We start from the raw sequence: 17,363 nt of genomic DNA on the forward strand, positions 1-17,363 counted from the left end.
TCTCCTCCCACTCTCCTCTCTTCTCCTCCCCCTCTCCTCTCTTCTCCTCCCCCTCTCCTCTCTTCTCCTCCCCCCTCTCCTCTCTTTCTCCATACATGGATGAACCCAGCAGGACAAACGATGGAAAAACGGAGCAGCTGAAACACGACACTATGATCCTCTCAGGCTGAGAGCGTCTGAGGCAATGTGACATATCAATCTGAGAGGAAGAGGAGGAAGAGGGGGGAGAGGGGGGAGAGGGGAAGAGGGGGGAGAGAGGAGGAAGAGGGGGGAGGGAGAGGGGGAGAAGGAGGAAGAGGAGGGGGGAGGGGGGGGGAGGAGGAAGAGGGGGGAGAGGAGGAAAGAGGGGGGAGGGAGAGAGAGGAAGAGGGGGGAGAGGAGGAAGAGGGGCGGGAGAGGAGGAAGAGGGGGAGGGAGAGGGAGAGAGGGGGGGAGAGGAAGGGGGGAGAGGGGGGAGAGGAGGAAGAGGGGGAGGGAGAGGGGGAGCGGGGGAGAGGAGGGGGGAGAGGGGGGAGAGGGGGGAGAGGAGGGGAAGAGGGGGAGGGACGAGGGCGGGAGAAGGGAAGAGAAGGAGGAGGGAAGGAGGAGGAGGAAGAGGGGGAGAGGAGGAAGAGGAGGGGGGAGGAGGGGGGAGGGAGGGAGAAGAGGAAGAGGAGGGAAAGGGAGGAAGAGGAGGGAGAGGAGGAGAGGAGGGAGAGGAAGGAGAGGGGGGAGAGGAGGAAGAGGGGGGAGAGGAGGAAGAGGAGGGGGGAGGAGGGGGGAGGGAGAAGGAGAAGAGGAGAAGAGGAGGAAGAGAGGAAGAGGGGGGAGGAGAGGGGGGAGAGGAGGAAGAGGGGGGAGGGAGGAGAGGGGGGAGGAGAGGGGGAGAGGAGGAGAGGAAGGAAGAGGAGGGGAGAGGAGGGAAGGGGGAGGAAGAGGGGGGAGAGGGGGGAGAGGAGGAAGAGGGGGGAGAGGAGGAAGAGGGGGGAGGGAGAGGAGGGAGAGGAGGAAGGAAGAGGAGGGGGGAGGGGGGAGAGGAGGAAGAGGAGGAAGAGGGGGGAGGGAGAGGGGGGAGAGGAGGAAGAGGCTTGATGGGAAAATCAATGGCAAGGCTGCATTAAAGCCAGAGAAGAAGAAGAGCTGCTGTTCCAAGTTGGGATATAATGGATCATTCTTCTCCTCCATCTGTGTGTCATGTGAAAAGTGTGTCTGGCAACAGCTGCGCGTAACCGGGGCAACGAGGAGGACACTTCAACAGCATTTTCCAAAATACAAGAACAAAAACTTTATTGACAAGTCAAAGATCAACAGAGAGACGAATCAGGTGGATTCAGCCTCCATTGATCAACTACAAAAACTCCTTTTCTCTGCAACAAACCTGATTTATTTGTATCTTTTTATCTTTAAAATCCTTGTAAATTGAACCTCTTGAGCTTAATTAGGGAGTTGAGGTTGGCGAGCTGGAATCTTTATTGGCATAATTAAATTAGAATAAAGTCGTGCATTGAAAATTCATTCAAATGTTTCCGGTGGGGATTTTTGAAGGAGTTTGTCTCTTTTTAATCAATAGTTTATTAAAGGAGTGTTTTTTCACGCCCTCGCTTCAGTTTTCCTCCAAGTTTCAGGGGGAACGAGCAGAACCTGCAGCCCCCTCCGTGACCTGCATCCACGCCTCGGCCGAAGCCTTCGCACGTGCGCGTGCGCGTTTCACCTGGACGCGTTTCAACTTAAAGATTCTCCCCAAACTCTGCAGCGACGCCCCCGCTCCGCGGGGCCCGAGCAGGGCGTCCCCCGTCCCGGCAGGGGCAGCGGCAGAGCCGGGGCAGAGCCGGGGCAGAGCCGGGGCAGAGCCGGGGCAGAGCCGGGGCAGAGCCGGGGCAGAGCCAGCGAGCTCGGCGGTGAAACCCGAGTACTCACCCTCGGATAACTCCAGCTCCAGCTCGGCCAGTTTGGCTCGCACCTCCGCAGGAAGCGACGCCGGGTCCCGGTCGGCCATTCCGCCGCTAGAAAAGCACTTAAATCTCTGTTTCCCGACTGTTTGTCCGTCTTTTTCCTGTCCAGGCGTTTCCCCGAATCCCCAAAAATCCAAAGTCGGTCCAACTGTCCGTGTGTGTCGCACCGTGTGCGGCAGCGGCGCTGTGAGACCGCCGCAAAACAACCAGCAAGCTGGCGCAGACAGAGCAGGAGCACTTCCGGTGGTGGACCCGGAAAATAAGAGCTCCAAATCTTTTGTTTGCTTCGCAGTTATGTAGATGCGTCTTTTTGTTGTTGTTTTGTTTTATTTTGTTGGTGTGCGGGATTTCCCCATCATTGAAATAATCTTACTTTCATAAAATATTCTCCTGTGAACATTTTTATCAAATCCACAGTGATGTTGGTCATTATATATATTTTTTTTTTTTTACAAAAGATTTGACTTTTGTTACTAACACAAAACTTCGACTAAAAAGAAATAAAAAGATGTATTTGTGTAGTTCGTCACATAACTGCAAAAAAGAGAGGATTTTAATTTGAGAGACGTGTTCCATTAATATTACAGATCAGTTTATGAGGCACTGAGGTCAAATTTCCTCTGATGTAAATGATCTCTGCTTCACCATTTTATTGTAACCTGCTGTATAATTTAATCCAGACCTGACTATTGTCAGTTTTAATGTAGCAGACATTTTCGTTCTAAAACGCTTCACAGTATATTCTGTGTTTCCCAAAACTGGTGGGGAAACAAATTTATTCTGATATTTCAAATGATCTAAATTTAGAATAGGTCTGAAGTTAATTTCCCTATTGATTAGCTCATTTCAAGGAAACATTGAACATGTCAACAGGTCAGAGCTGTAAACTTCTGCAGAAACCGCGACTGTGCTTTTATTTTGAAGGCATTCACCGGTATTGCGCCTGTTAAGGATATTTGACTTCGTGCACAGGGAATTATTCACCAACATGTTTCCGCTAGATCGAATTAGAGTTGTTTTATTTCGGTCTTTATCCAGCAGGAATAAAGGACATGATTAGTTCCAGAATGGCAACAACTTTTCCCCCGCCGGTGCTGGGCCGCCAGGGGGCGCTGCAACACGCCGACGTGTGGCCTGTTCGGGTCCTGCGTCAGAATAGTTGTTGCACATTTTAGTTCAGGTTGATCATCACAGATCAACGTCAGCGTCGGCACCAACTCTGATGGGTTTAATCAGAACCATGTTGGTTTGTTGGGTTATTTTGGGGTCTTATTTGTTATAACGCCCTCCTCTGCGGTAACACCGCCACCTTGTGGCGTGTTGCCGTCACTACAACAGGCTGAACATTTGTTTCATTAATTGGGGCCGTTTTAACATAACAAAAATTGACTAAATCTATAAAGAAATCTACCAAAGTGTGTGATTTTTTTATTTTTACTTCATTAGTTTTGTATCACACATTCGACAGAAGGCAGGTTTAAAATTCTTTACAGTTGTGGAAAACGTGTCCTTTGGATTTAAACCTTTTTAAATCTTCACGGAAAAACACAAGCAGAACATCGGCTTTGATTTGTAAATCATGTAAATATGACAGATCTTACACACTGAAAACATCTCGGCTGCCATCTTGTCTGCAAAAGCCAGAAACACTGAATGAGACCAAAGTCTGTCGATGCAGAACCGCTCCAGAACCGCTCCAGAACCGCTCGTCATCGCTCTCCTCCAGCGAGGGGATCCGAAGCTCCTCCGGCTGAGCGAAGATCTTCTCGCCCTCCTCTTCCTCTTCCTCCATCTCACATCTGCACCTTGTGCCGCCGCCCTGCCGTCAGGACAGGACACCGTCGTCCCCTCGTCCCCACCACAGCAGGGGCAGGATGGACCTCAGCCCTTTAACCTTTGACCTTTAACCTGAAGTCTAAGGAAATGATGAAGAACCTCAGGTTGTTAAATTAGTTTTACTTTATTCTTCAGTGCTGAGACGTCTCAGGATGAATCTGTGCTAATTAGACTGATGGAGGCCGTTAAGTCATCAACAGTGCCTAAATCTTTATTTTTTCAGTTAGCTACATTTCTTCTCCAAATTAGACAGTTTTACATCATGACACAGTAACTCAACTATCGCCCACGTGTACGCTTGATTCCAGTCTTGCAGGAAGAACAGCCCCCCCGAAAAAACACAACCAAAAAAAGCAAACAATAGAAATGAGCCCTATTCCACAACGTCCGTCTGGCATCGTTAAAGGTGTCGTTAGGCAAAGTTATGGGTCCAAACCCCAGAAGCTCGGAGTCATCGATTGTCCACAGCGTTAGAGGAGCGCGGGGAGTCGAAGAAACCACAGTGAGTTGATATCGTTCCCATCGGTCGGTGTGCATTCGTTGGTAGAATCTTTGAGGGGGGGTGGGGGGGGGGGGGGGGGGGGGGGGGGGTCCCACGTCAGGTCGAGATGCAACAATGAGAAAGAAAAAGGAAACAGAATGGCACCGTCAGAATGGTTGAACAGGAAGTGCGAGGCTGATATGAACCGTGACGCTTCATGCAAAGTTCCTCAAAAACGGCCCCGCGTGCACGTGCCCGTGCACGGTGAGACAGGAGGGGGACCGAGGACCCTCCGCCCCCTACCCAACACATGCAGATAGTCGGGGGGGGGGGCTGCCGGTCCAGTCAGCGGCGCCCAGCTCTCCACCATCTCAGCTATGTACAAGTGGACCGAGCCCAGTTCAGCACCGGTGGAGCGGCACCGGGGCAGAGCTCCATCCCGTCGGAAAACTGTCTGCAAAGTTCTGGACAGGCTCCTCAAGCAGCCCGAGAAGGTCGGGAACACCACAGATCGTCTGTGTTCCAGGCCCCAAAAACAGTCCCGGGAAAATCAGTTTGTACATTTAGTTCTCTGGACAGGAAGTGATGAAAGGAGCGGACAGGAAGTGATGAAAGGAGCGGACAGGAAGTGATGAAAGGAGCGGACAGGAAGTGATGAAAGGAGCGGACAGGAAGAGAAACGAACTGAAAAACGAGTCCAGACATTCACCCGTCAGCTCATCCGGATGGTTCCGCACGTGAAGGAGGGAAGATGGTGGCTGCAGAACCACCAGGAGCTCCTGCTGCCACAGGTCCAGTCCAGATCCTCACACACACATCAGGGGGGCGTGTGTGTGTGTGTGTGGGGGGGGGGGGGGGCGTCGCAGCCGTCGGCGCCACAGGCTCGTTCAACGAGTGCAGACGGATGTGAACACACACACACACACACACACACACACACACACACACACAGCCTGAAGAGCCCGTCAGCAGGTTCCCAAAGGAAGAAAGTAAAAAGCGCTCGTGTTCCTCCGTCCAGCTCAGCAACATGGACGGTCCCACATGATGGACACGTCGTCAGTACCTCCGATAGATTCTGAGTATTTACAACTGTACAGGCGCCACAGATTTATACACTTTAGCCACTTTAGCATTTACAGGCTGTTTGGCCCCACAACAGCAAACACACAACAGGGACGAGTCAACCAAGAGCAGGAGAGGGGACAGACTCGTAGGACTGGGGACGCCCGGGGACACCCGGGACGAGGGGACACCGGGACACTGGGGACACCCGGGACAAGGTGACACCCGGGCTGAGGGGACACTGGGGACACCGGGGACGAGGGGACACCCGGGACACTGGGGACGCCCGGGCTGAGGGGACACCCGGGCTGAGGGGACACCGGGCTGAGGGGACACTGGGGACACCCGGGCTGAGGGGACGAGGGGACACCCGGGACGAGGGGACACTGGGGACGAGGGGACATTCCCACCCGTCACCAACATCGGGAGTTTCCCTCTGGAAACAAACACTCGACGCTCGTCTGGTAGAAAAGTTAAGGCAAAGTCATTGTTCAAGTTTAAATAAAATTCAAGTTTTTCAAACACTGGATGGACGTCGTGAAACCTTCTCATCTATGGAGACGTGGCGTCTTCCTTCTGCCTGAATAGAAAACGTAACTCTGTCTCAGGGAATAAACGGCCATAAATACGTGGATACGGAGCTCCTCTGGTCCCATGTCCACCCAAAAATAGACTCAACCAAGTGCATCTCAGTCCTTCAACAAAGAGAAATCCAAAATATATATTCATCTGTATTTATATATATGTATGTATATATATATATATATGTGTGTGTGTGTGTGTGCGTGTCTCCACACACACACGTATTTATGAAGCCAACCTAAAATGTTGGGGCCCGACAGTGAAGCAGCTACGAGCAGAGGAACCGTCTCCTGGACTCTGATGGTGGGATTACCCACAATGCTTTGTGTTGAAGGAAGACTTTAGCCAAAGGTGGGGGTGGGGCAGCGGTTCCGGTGCAGGGCGGCGCTCTCCTGTCCTCGGGAATGTTCCGTCCAACGTGGCTGCTACAGTAGACAGAGTCCAGTTCAGGCCAACCACATCCTGGGAACCCCCCCGGTCAGGACCCGACTCAGAACCCCTCAGAGGGCCGTGGTCCGCCTCAGACAGAACTCGAGCGCCACTGTCAGCACCCTCAACACCAGCACGCCCACAGCCAGACTGGGACAACAGCGCCCCCTTCGGTCGGGTCAGGGGGGCCAACCAGTGGAAAAGGTCAGGATGGGGGTTCTGGAGAACCTCTTCCTGCTGGCTCATTTCCTGCTCCTTCATGTGGACTCCCAGACGTAGTGACGGATTCTAGGCTTCATGTTTAGCACCGTAACAGAGGAGAGAACCAGAACCGGGCCTGAGGCACAGAACCTCATCTCAAACCTCCCGTTTCCAGTCCACGGCGTAGTTGCCCAGGGAGCTAGCATTAGCATTAGCATTAGCCTTAGCGTTAGAGAACAGCGGCGCTTCTTCAGGGGCCCAGTTTTAGCCCAGATGTGAAGAGGACGAGAGAGTTCAGACCCAAACTAAAGGATGGCAGAAGCAGCCCCCCCCACACCCAGCAGAGCTCAACATCCAGATGAGTCTGCTGTGCACGCACACACACACAGGTTTCCCATCATCCACTGCACAACAATGCCCTGCTGCTTCACACACACACACACACACACACACACACACAACACACACACACACACACACACACACACGTGTCCCTGTGTCAGTGATGGGATGTACAGGCCGACACTCTAAACAAAAGAGGAAATGAGAAAACTGCAACGTAAAAGAAAATAAATAGATAAGACGAAAGGCTCTACGTGCACGAGAAGGTGCTCGACGTGCACGAGAAGGTGCGCGTGGTCCTCAAGCCCTGATCCTAAAGGAAGCTCCTCTCCGTCTGCTGGGAGCTGCTCGCCGCCCCCCTGAGCGCCCCTGACGTTGTCCTTGTTGGGACACCCAGAGGAGCGCGGGCCTCCTACTGGGGAGACTTGGGGGGGGTGTGCGGGTCCTTGCTGGAGCTTTTCCCTGGGTGGGGGGGGGGCGGAGAGGCCCACCGCCCAGCTGGCCTCCGGGCGTCCCGCGGAGGTCTACCCAAGGGGGCCAGGCTGGGTTTGGATGAAGAGGGGTGTGTCTCTCTGGTCTTGGCCTCCCCGGCTGGGTTGGAGGCTTCGGGGGGGCACTTCCTCTCCTCTCCTGCGGGGGCAGTGCAGGCCGCTCTGGCTTCCTTGGTGGGGGCCGGGGGCTGTGATGTTTGCGCCTCCTTCACCCGCTGGCAGATCTCAGCGTAGGAGGGTTTCCTCAGCTCCTGCCAAAGGAAAAGCCAACAGCATGTTAAAGCCCGCCCCACCCTCGCGGCCCCCCAGGGGGCGCCGCCAACGGACCGAGGCGGAGCAGCAAAGGTCTCGACTGACCGTAGCAGCACCGTTGACCTGCACCGACTTGCTTGCGATGGACAGAGTCCCAGGAACCCTCTCCACCGACAGGGGCACCTCCTTCTGCTTGGGCTCCGTTACCGTGGCGTCCCTGAGATGAGAGAAGCTGCCCATCACAAAAGCTGCAACATTTAGAGCTTTAGAGAGGTCAAAGGTCAAAGGTCGAATGGGAGGGAGGGAGGGAGGGAGCAGGGAGACATCACACTGCTGCCTGACGCTCTCGTTACAGCGCGTTTACACCAGCCGAACCACAACGGCACCAACTGGACTCAAGTTCTGTCGGACTCTTACGCTGCTGGCAGGGAGGGGGCGGGGCTGAGCGTTGGGCCGCCGCCTGACGGGGACGAGGACGAGGACGGGCTGGTGGGCGAGGACTGGAAGCTCAGAGGCTGAGAAGATGCAGAGGACCGAAGAGGCTCTTTGGGGATCAGAGAGGGAGTTCCTCCAGGCACCACGTCTGGACTGACATTCTGCTGAGAGAGGACAGGAGGACATGATGGGGACGAGAGGACAGGAGGACAGGATGGGGACGAGAGAGAGGACAGGACATGATGGGGACGAGAGGACAGGAGGACATGATGGGGACGAGAGGGGACAGGAGGACAGGATGGGAACAAGAGAGGACAGGATGGGAACAAGAGAGGACAGGAGGACAGGATGGGGACGAGAGAGGACAGGAGGACAGGATGGGGACGAGAGGGGACAGGAGGACAGGATGGGGACGAGAGAGGACAGGATGGGGACGAGAGGGGACAGGAGGACAGGATGGGGACGAGAGGGGACAGGAGGACAGGATGGGGACGAGAGAGGACAGGATGGGGACGAGAGGGGACAGGAGGACAGGATGGGGACGAGAGGGGACAGGAGGACAGGATGGGGACGAGAGAGGACAGGAGGACACGATAGTGGCGAGAGAGGACAGGAGGACAGGATGGGGACGAGAGAGGACAGGAGGACACGATAGTGGTGAGAGAGGACAGGAGGACACGATGGGGACGAGAGAGGACAGGAGGACACGATGGGAACTAGAGAGGACAGGAGGACACGATGGGAACTAGAGAGGACAGGAGGACACGATGGGAACTAGAGAGGACAGGAGGACAGGATGGGGACGAGAGAGGACAGGAGGACACGATGGGAACTAGAGAGGACAGAGGACAGGATGGGGACGAGAGAGGACAGGACACGATGGTGCTGTGGAATCTGGCCATACCCGTTCCTTCAAGGTTCCTACGGCAACGGCGCCGCCCAGCCGGTTATCAAAGGCCTCGTCGGGCTTCAGCTGGCCAGCTGCTCCTGGCAGGGGGGGGAAGCTGGACAGACCCAGCTCGAAGCTGGGAGACGGGGGTTTGGGAGGGGGGGGGGCGGCGACAGGGGGGTCGGCCTCTGCTCCACATGGAGACACAGAAGAAAACAAACAGCGCCCTGAAGACTCCTCCAGGTTCCCTCAGCTCATTCTGAAACACTCCGGTACTCACAGTGAACTTCTCCTCCCTCTTTTTCCTGTAGGAACAAACATTCCTGCTTTAGGACACTCGATTCAGAAACCACCAACGTGGACTTGTTCTGGTTCTGGTTCCAATCAGAACCGGTCCCGACGCCCTACCTTCCTCGCCCGGCGCCCAGAGAGTAGTCGCCGGCCGTGGGCTCCGCCACCCGCCCCGTGCCGACCGTGTCCCTGCGTGGGAAGGCGGTGCCGGGGGGCATCCTGGTTCTGGGCTGGCTGCCGGGGAGCCGTGTGGGGGGGCTGCCTCGGACGCCGTTGAGCCGCTCGCTGGGGAAGCTCGGAAAGAGGGCGGGACTGTCCAGGAGGGCGGCGCTGCGGTCGGCCGTGGGGAGGGACGGCCTCAGGTGGGGTTTCCTGGGGGGAGAAGGGGGGCACAGAAGATCACTGAACGTTAAAGTTCCCCGGGGGGCTGGAGAGACCACGGGGGGGGGGGGGGGGGGGGGGGCGCTACCTGTTCCTGGGGGAGTAGTGCCGCACCGCCAGGGGGGACGTGGCTGGTTTGAAGCTGTGTGACGTGAACCCGTTGATGAACTGGTTGTTGTGGAAGGGCGCCACCTGGGGGGAGGACAAGGCTTTTAGAGGGCAGAAGGCAACCAGAACCCCAAGATCTACAGAACCCAGACGGTTCCGCCGTCCAGGACTCTCGCACCAGCGTGGGGTCGATGAAGCTGTGTGTGGCCGACCAGGCCTGCGGCGTGATGAGGCTGTACAGGGGGAACTGCTGCTGCGGGCTGTACACGGGCGGGATGTAGTAGGACGTGTAGCGCTGCTGGGCGTACGGGTTCACCTCCACCGGGCGGTACCCGTTCTTTGGCATGAAGGTGTTGATGGCGATGGCCTTGGCCTTGATCCTGGCCTGGGGTAGAAGGACACCCAGTGAGCTGAAGCTCCTCAGGTAACCATGCTGCAGCCAGGAACCGGGCCTACCTTGATGGGCTTCCCTTGGAAGGTCTTGAGCTCCTCGCGCAGGTACTGATAAGCCTTTGAGCAACCCAGAAACCAGCGGAGTGAAGACCACAGGGGACCAGAAGGAGGTGCTAAAGTGTCGGGTTCTTACCTGCTGCGCGTCTGCTTCTGATTCAAAGGTGATGAACCAGTTGTCATTGTAGGCAAATTCACAGTTGATAAATTTAGGTAAGTTGTTCCCTTTAAAAAGTGCCTCCACTTCCTGCAAAGGAAACCAAAAACCAGAGCAAACCAGTTAGCAGGTCAGCAGAAAGTCAGAGCAGTTGATCCGTTTGGACCCTCAGACCCCCTCAGACCCCCTCAGACCCTCGGACCATCGGACCCTTAGACCCCCTCAGACCATCGGACCCTCAGACCATCGGACCCTCAGACCATCGGACCCTCAGACCCCCTCAGACCCTCGGACCATCGGACCCTCAGACCCCCTCAGACCTCGGACCCTCAGACCATCGGACCCTCGGACCCTTAGACCCCCTCAGACCATCGGACCCTCAGACCCCCTCAGACCCTCGGACCATCGGACCCTTAGACCCCCTCAGACCATCGGACCCTCAGACCATCGGACCCTCAGACCCCCTCAGACCCTCGGACCATCGGACCCTCAGACCCCCTCAGACCTCGGACCCTCAGACCATCGGACCCTTAGACCCCCTCAGACCCTCAGACCATCGGACCCTCAGACCCCCTCAGACCCTCAGACCCTCAGACCCTCGGACCCTTAGACCCCCTCAGACCCCCTCAGACCCTCAGACCATCGGACCCTCAGACCACCGGACCAGGTTGAACCAACTCTTGGAGCAAACACTCTCCAGTTGCTCACCTCCACGGGCGTGCTCTCAGGAACCTCTCTGAGGATCACGATGCAGCGGTTCTGATTGGGTCGCACCTTCTCCCCCTTCTCATCCACCTGCACCAGCGGCAGAGCTGGAGAAAAGAAGGAGAGCGTTAGTGAATAAAGGCCGGTGCTCCTGAGCAACATCTGGCCTGCTGCAAGAGAGACTAAAGAAACCTTAAGGGAAAGGTGGTCACAGAGGGACAGAGGGACGGAGGGACAGAGGGAGGGAAGGACGGAGGGAGGGAAGGACGGAGGGAGGGAAGGACGGAGGGAGGGACAGAGGGAGGGAAGGACGGAGGGAGGGAAGGACGGAGGGAGGGACAGAGGGAGGGAAGGACGGAGGGAGGGAGGGACGGTTGGACGGAGGGAGGGAGGGACAGAGGGACGGTTGGATAGAGGGACGGTTGGATAGAGGGAGGGAGGGACAGAGGGACGGTTGGACGGTTGGATAGAGGGAGGGAGGGACAGAGGGACGGTTGGACGGTTGGATAGAGGGAGGGAGGGACAGAGGGACAGTTGGATAGAGGGACGGTTGGATAGAGAGAGGGAGGGAGGGAGGGACAGAGGGACAGAGGGACGGTTGGATAGAGGGAGGGAGGGACAGAGGGACGGTTGGATAGAGGGACGGTTGGATAGAGGGAGGGAGGGAGGGACAGAGGGACGGTTGGATAGAGGGACGGTTGGATAGAGGGAGGGAGGGAGGGACAGAGGGACGGTTGGATAGAGGGACGGTTGGATAGAGGGAGGGAGGGACAGAGGGACGGTTGGATAGAGGGAGGGAGGGACAGAGGGACGGTTGGATAGAGGGAGGGAGGGACAGAGGGAGGGAGGGACAGAGGGACGGTTGGATAGAGGGAGGGAGGGACAGAGGGACGGTTGGATAGAGGGAGGGAGGGACAGAGGGACGGTTGGACGGAGGTCCTACAAAGATGTAGCTTGGTTCCTTCCTTCTCTCACTGAACCCGAGCACCAGTTGGATTCAAGCGAATGAGAGGATGCAGCGTGGAGAGCACGTGCACGTGCGTGCACACAGCCCCGTAGATGTGAGAGGACGTCCTCACTCACAGCGTAAAATGTCCACGATCAGGTCCACGTCTGTGCTGAGCTTCTTGACGTGATCCAGGTTGGCCACAGTCACGATTGGCACATACTGGTCGCTGTCCATCTGGGAGATGAGGTACATGTCACTGGCCAGGTTCTCCCTGGGGACACGGGAGACACACGGGGTCAGACAGGGTCAGACAGGGTCAGACAGGAAGTGACCTCGTCTGATGTTCTCATCCTTCACTGATCAGCGTCACTTTATCCATAAATCTCTTTTTCAAATCCACATTGAGACACAAAGCAGGTTTTTAATGAACGTTCTTCTTCCAGTTCCTGAGGATTCACCTGATTCAAGCCCTGATTCATCTGATTCAAGCCCTGATTCACCTGATTTAAGCCCTGATTCAAGCCCTGATTCATCTGATTCAAGCCCTGATTCAAGCCCTGATTCACCTGATTAAGCCCTGATTCAAGCCCTGAGTCATCTGATTCAAGCCCTGATTCAAGCCCTGATTCACCTGATTCAAGCCCTGATTCATCTGATTCAAGCCCTGATTCAAGCCCTGAGTCATCTGATTCAAGCCCTGATTCATCTGATTCAAGCCCTGATTCAAGCCCTGATTCACCTGATTCAAGCCCTGATTCACCTGATTCAAGCCCTGATTCATCTGATTCAAGCCGATTCAAGCCCTGATTCACCTGATTCAAGCCCTGATTCATCTGATTCAAGCCGATTCATCTGATTCAAGCCGATTCAAGCCCTGATTCAAGCCCTGATTCATCTGATTCAAGCCCTGATTCACCTGATTTAAGCCCTGATTCTCCTGATTTAAGCCCTGATTTGCCTGATTTAAGCCCTGATTCACATGATTTAAGCCAGTGCACCAGCGTGACCAGAACTGCCAATATTGGAGGCACGACTGACCTGGACAGACAGAACTCCAGAGTCTTCTTCAGGTGCTCCCTCAAGTCCTCCTGAGGGTTCTCCTGCTGCGGATCAGAGCCTGTCCACACAACAGCAGACGTTTAGGACCATGAATGAGCAGAAAACATCATGTTCTTTATTCAGATGGAGGCGAGCTGGAGCGGATGGAGCCACGTGGGGGCAAGATCAGCCTCTCTGTGGCTGATCCTGCCTCCACCAGGAAGTTCCTGGATAAATAACCAGTGACTGACATGATAACGGCTCCAGAAGTAAACGGCTCCAGAACAGCCCACCTGCACACGCTGGTGGACCCGACTCGGGGTATTCTGGGTAGGCTGGGTCGGAGCACTCCAGGGTGATGGAGGCCATGGGGGCCGGCTCAGCCAGTGTCACTGGTGCTGGGGGGGGCTCATCTAAGTCAGTTAGCAGAGGCTCCTTGGAGACCTTCTCCTCACTCGTCTCATAACCTGACCATGAAAAGGAGAAGTTTCAGCGTCCTGGGGGATTTGATGTCACCATGGCAACCAAGTGGCCCTCAAGGTAGAGGCTGCCGTTCCAGCCCTGCACGTACCTTCTGGGCCGGGTTCTGCCAGACGGTCACAGCCTTCCTTCCATGGCTGCAGGGCAGAGGGGGTGACGGCGCTCCCGCTGGGGTCCAGGCTAAACATGTGATTGGCCCATGCTTTCGCATTGGGGTTCAACTCTGAAACCTTGACGGATTCCTGCCGAGAAACAAGCAGGAGGTCGTTTGTGGACCTGTCCCGAGAACACGTCACGTGCACGTGGACCTGTCCCGAGAACACGTCACGTGCACGTGGACCTGTCCCGAGAAGGTTCAATACTGAGCACTGATCAAGCATCAACACACTCCTCCGGTCCCTGAGAGGAACCCCTCCAAACATGAGCAGCACACACACACACACACACACACACACACACACAACACACAGAGGTGGGAGGGACGGCGGTCAGGGTGGGAGGGGGGGCGGCGGTCAGAGGTGGGAGGGGCTGTTGGAGAAGCAGCCGATTAGCTTAAATACACGGTTGGGTTCATCAGGCGAAGAGCTCCAGAGAAGATGCTGGAGCATCAGTGGGGTGGAGTCTGCCCCCCCCCACACACACACACACACACCCCCGTGAATAATTCAGCTCAGCGCTAATGTAAAACACACTCCTGACCAGGCTGGTTGCCATAGAAACGGCTGCTGACATCAGCGGATGTGTCAAGCAGCACTTGACATTTGCAGGCTTTAACCAGGTGATCTGTCCTCACCGTCACCTCCAGCCTTGATGACCGCTCAAGGCCGGGGGGGGTCCTGAGGGGAGCACCAGCGCTCCTCTCAGGACCCCCCCGTCCCTGACCCGAGCCATGGCTAGCTCCGCCTCTAACAGCGTGAAGCTTCCTGTTGTCTGGAACAACAAGACAGAGCTGATGTCTGGGAGGCTCAATGTTGCTGGGAGAGGAACTGGGATGGATTCGATGGGACTGGGATGGATTCGATGGGACTGGGTCACCCTGCTGCTGACGGGAACTGCAGCCTGGGCGTCGACCCGCCAGCTCCGCCCACTTCCTCATTTCCTGGCATGTCCATTGGTTCCCATGAAGAAGTGAGTGAAAGCCTTCAGGACACGTGGACCCACGGGCGTGCACGTGGGTGTGCTGCTCCGCACCAACACCAAAGGTAAGAAGGTTCTTTCCTGTGTGGAGCCACCTTCCAGGCCAGACCGGGTCGGAACCGTCTGAAGCAGCCCAGAGTGTCGTCTCACACACCCCCCCCCCCCGAGACGCTCGCAGGTGCGACGCTCACCTGGCTGAACGTGTGCACGTGTGGACAGCCGTGCCAGTGCTCCAGGGTCCCGCCAGTGTCCACCACCGCCTCCCTCCTACCTGCTGCCGCCCAGAACCTCGTGCACGTGGCCGGTGTCACCAGCAACACATCTCCACACCCCCTTTTAATACAGCTGCACATCAAAGAGCAGGTAACGGAGCGGCTTCTTTGATGGCACGTGCGCGGACTCACCAAGCGAGCGCTCTCTTTGGCCTCTGGCACCTGCTGCACCTGTGGTTCAGCGACGACTTTCGTGTCCTGGTCAGAAGTCATGAGCCGTCTGCTTCTAGGCTCCTCAGGGAGAAGTGGCTGCGTGGCCGCGGACCTGTGGGGGGGGGCAGAGGCGTGAGCGTGAGCGTGCACGTTTGGCACACAGCTGTTGCACGTGCGAGATGAAACGGGCCGACCCGGAGCGGCCGTGATCAGGCTGCTGGAGCCAAACACAGCTGAGGCAGCAGAACCAGCGTCTGAGCGCTGCGACGCGCGGGACCGGGTTTTGGTTCTGGAGCAGCTGCGCTCCAGAACCTCTGGCTTCAGGACGTGCACGCGTCTGTGCACGCCAGCATCTGACAGCCTGTGGGATCCACCTGAGCAGGCGTCCTGGTGACGGGCCTCCGGACCGTCCGGACCCCCCCACCGGTAATCCGCCTCAACAATCGGGCGCGTTGTCGGATCCGGGCCGGCGCTGCGTTTGCACACCAAGCAGAAAAAGAATGGACGGGCTGTCCGGCTGCCGACCTTTGACCTACATACTGGCCATCGCTCATGCTGCCGCGGCAACCGTCGCCGCCTGTGCACCAGAACCGGCGCTGGACGACCCGTTTGAAGCCAAATGAGGGTCCCTGTAGCGTAAACACGGGCTGCCTGATTACCAGGTGGGAGACGTCTATGAAGGAGGCGCCAGGTGGGTTCCTGGGGATCCATGGGCGCCGGTTCTGTCCGGTTAGGAGACGACAGGTCGGTGCCACTGGTTCACACAAGCAGCCCAACTTTTAAAGGAAGAATTCACCTGAAACGAGTGTGGAGAGGAGCCGGACCGGACCGGAGGCTGGGACAGGTCTCCGGTCCGGGTCACCCCAGGACACAGGTCATTCCCCCCCATCTATGCGGTCCCGACGGCCCAACACAGACTCTGCTGGAGTCTGACCCACACTTCTGGGGGTTCTGGGGTGGGGGCAGATCCTCCCACGGGTGACCGGGTTCAGCATCACACACAACGTGCGACGTTAAACCCGACCGACACCCGGTGACAGACTCGTATGGGGCCACAGACGCAATGCGGGGGTATTTAGCAACTGACACAGCCGGGGAAGGCTGCAGCTCACATGTCAACCCACCGTTGGCAACACGCACACTTAAACACGCACGAATAGGTCCGATTCCGCAGCTATGTTCCTGCACACGGAGGCGCTGCAGATGGCAACAGGCCAACAGTGGTGGTTTAAAGTTCAACGCTTCAGGTGGCAAACCAGCAGTTAGCTGGTCGTGGTTAGCTGCCTGGTAGCAGCATCCAATGAAAGATGGCGACCTCCGGCGTGATTTCACGGATCCCCCCACTCCCAATCATTTTGAATCAAGCTAATAGTTAGCAAGCGAGCTAAATAAACCGGACTGCGCGCAGCAACCGCAGCGATGTGACAGCAGTTACCTACGCGTTTTTAGACCAACTGTTCCAGAGGGCAGCCGTCGTTTAAGACCAGTTCCGTACTCACCTGTAAACTTTCACCACACGACAATCCCGGTAGTCTGGCAGTGCTATCAGATGATGGTGGTGGTGCTGGACGAGGCCTTGAGGCGGCTTCCAGGTTAAATACGCAGGGTATTAGCTAGCAGGTTGTATCGAGCACGCTAGCTTGAAACGAACGGCGCACAGTTCTGAACCTTAACGTAGATATCCGGCAGATTACAGAGTAAACAAAATCACGACCTAGTGTCGCTAAAAGCCAAAAAATGCCCCAAAAACACTCCGCAAAATGAGCTCCACTGACCACCACTGCAAGCTAGTTAGCAAGTAAGCTAGCTAATAGTTAGCTAGGTAGCTAGCTAGCTTGCCTATCAACTTTGTGGATAAATCTGGCGCCTGGAATTCTACACGAAGTGAATTCCTTTCGTTTGACAGTGGGCTCTGTGTGACGGAAAGTCAGAAAACAACAAGGTTATTCCAAACCCGAGGATCAGACGTGAATAATCTGAACGCTTCCGAGCGACCAAACACTCAATCGCTGCTGAAGATGAGAGATGATTTGGAATGAAGAAGTCAGCGGCCGTTTCCTTTCCCTTTCGAGTGCAGCACAAAGATCGTCTATGGTACAGACCGGGGCGACAAGCTTGTTCTCCAGACGTTGGACTTTGAGCATTCTTCACATTCAAAAACAAGCGGGGAATTTTCCCACATATTGGAAAATATATGACCTAAGACAACCTAATGGCTGTCACATGACCTCCTTGGCCGAGGTCACGTCCAACTACTACTTATATTACGTTTCTTATCTTAATACCTGCTCAAATCGTGGCATGTTTTCAT

The 17,363-nt window shown here is 56.0% G+C and overlaps 2 protein-coding genes across 8 annotated transcripts in view; both read right to left on the reverse strand.

Annotated features, from left to right (window-relative positions):
• Positions 1-2,142, reverse strand: part of LOC130539183 (disco-interacting protein 2 homolog C) — a 59,474-nt gene extending 57,332 nt beyond the window's left edge. For 4 of the 5 annotated variants that reach the window (XM_057057364.1, XM_057057361.1, XM_057057362.1 and 1 more), the window contains exon 1: positions 1,897-2,142. In XM_057057364.1, the coding sequence (XP_056913344.1) occupies positions 1,897-1,975 (79 nt within the window). In that variant the 5' untranslated portion in view covers positions 1,976-2,142. The remainder of the gene's footprint in view (positions 1-1,896) is intronic. The other variant, XM_057057365.1, reaches the window with a different exon arrangement.
• A 3,895-nt stretch (positions 2,143-6,037) lies between these two features.
• On the reverse strand, positions 6,038-17,136 carry larp4b (La ribonucleoprotein 4B). 3 transcript variants are annotated; one of them, XM_057057868.1, is made up of 17 exons: positions 16,552-17,136; positions 15,032-15,164; positions 13,582-13,732; positions 13,304-13,477; positions 13,011-13,089; positions 12,107-12,243; positions 11,027-11,130; positions 10,298-10,408; positions 10,168-10,221; positions 9,890-10,096; positions 9,692-9,795; positions 9,340-9,594; positions 9,212-9,236; positions 8,947-9,117; positions 8,025-8,203; positions 7,713-7,824; positions 6,038-7,606 (listed from the first exon to the last, which is right to left on the reverse strand). In XM_057057868.1, the coding sequence occupies exons 2-17, from the start codon at positions 15,110-15,112 to the stop codon at positions 7,277-7,279; spliced, it is 2,274 nt and encodes a 757-aa protein (XP_056913848.1). In that variant the 5' UTR covers positions 15,113-15,164; positions 16,552-17,136; the 3' UTR covers positions 6,038-7,276. The 3 variants fall into 3 exon arrangements, 1 of the variants encoding a protein (XP_056913848.1); XR_008954153.1 differs by lacking the exons at positions 6,038-7,606; positions 7,713-7,824 and having other exon boundaries at positions 8,025-8,206; positions 8,947-9,119; positions 16,552-17,135; XR_008954154.1 differs by lacking the exons at positions 6,038-7,606; positions 7,713-7,824 and having other exon boundaries at positions 8,042-8,203; positions 8,947-9,119; positions 16,552-17,135.
• Between the last annotated feature and the right edge of the window lie 227 nt (positions 17,137-17,363).

This window comes from Takifugu flavidus, chromosome 15 (assembly GCF_003711565.1).
Source record: "Takifugu flavidus isolate HTHZ2018 chromosome 15, ASM371156v2, whole genome shotgun sequence".
NCBI classification, from domain to species: domain Eukaryota; kingdom Metazoa; phylum Chordata; class Actinopteri; order Tetraodontiformes; family Tetraodontidae; genus Takifugu; species Takifugu flavidus.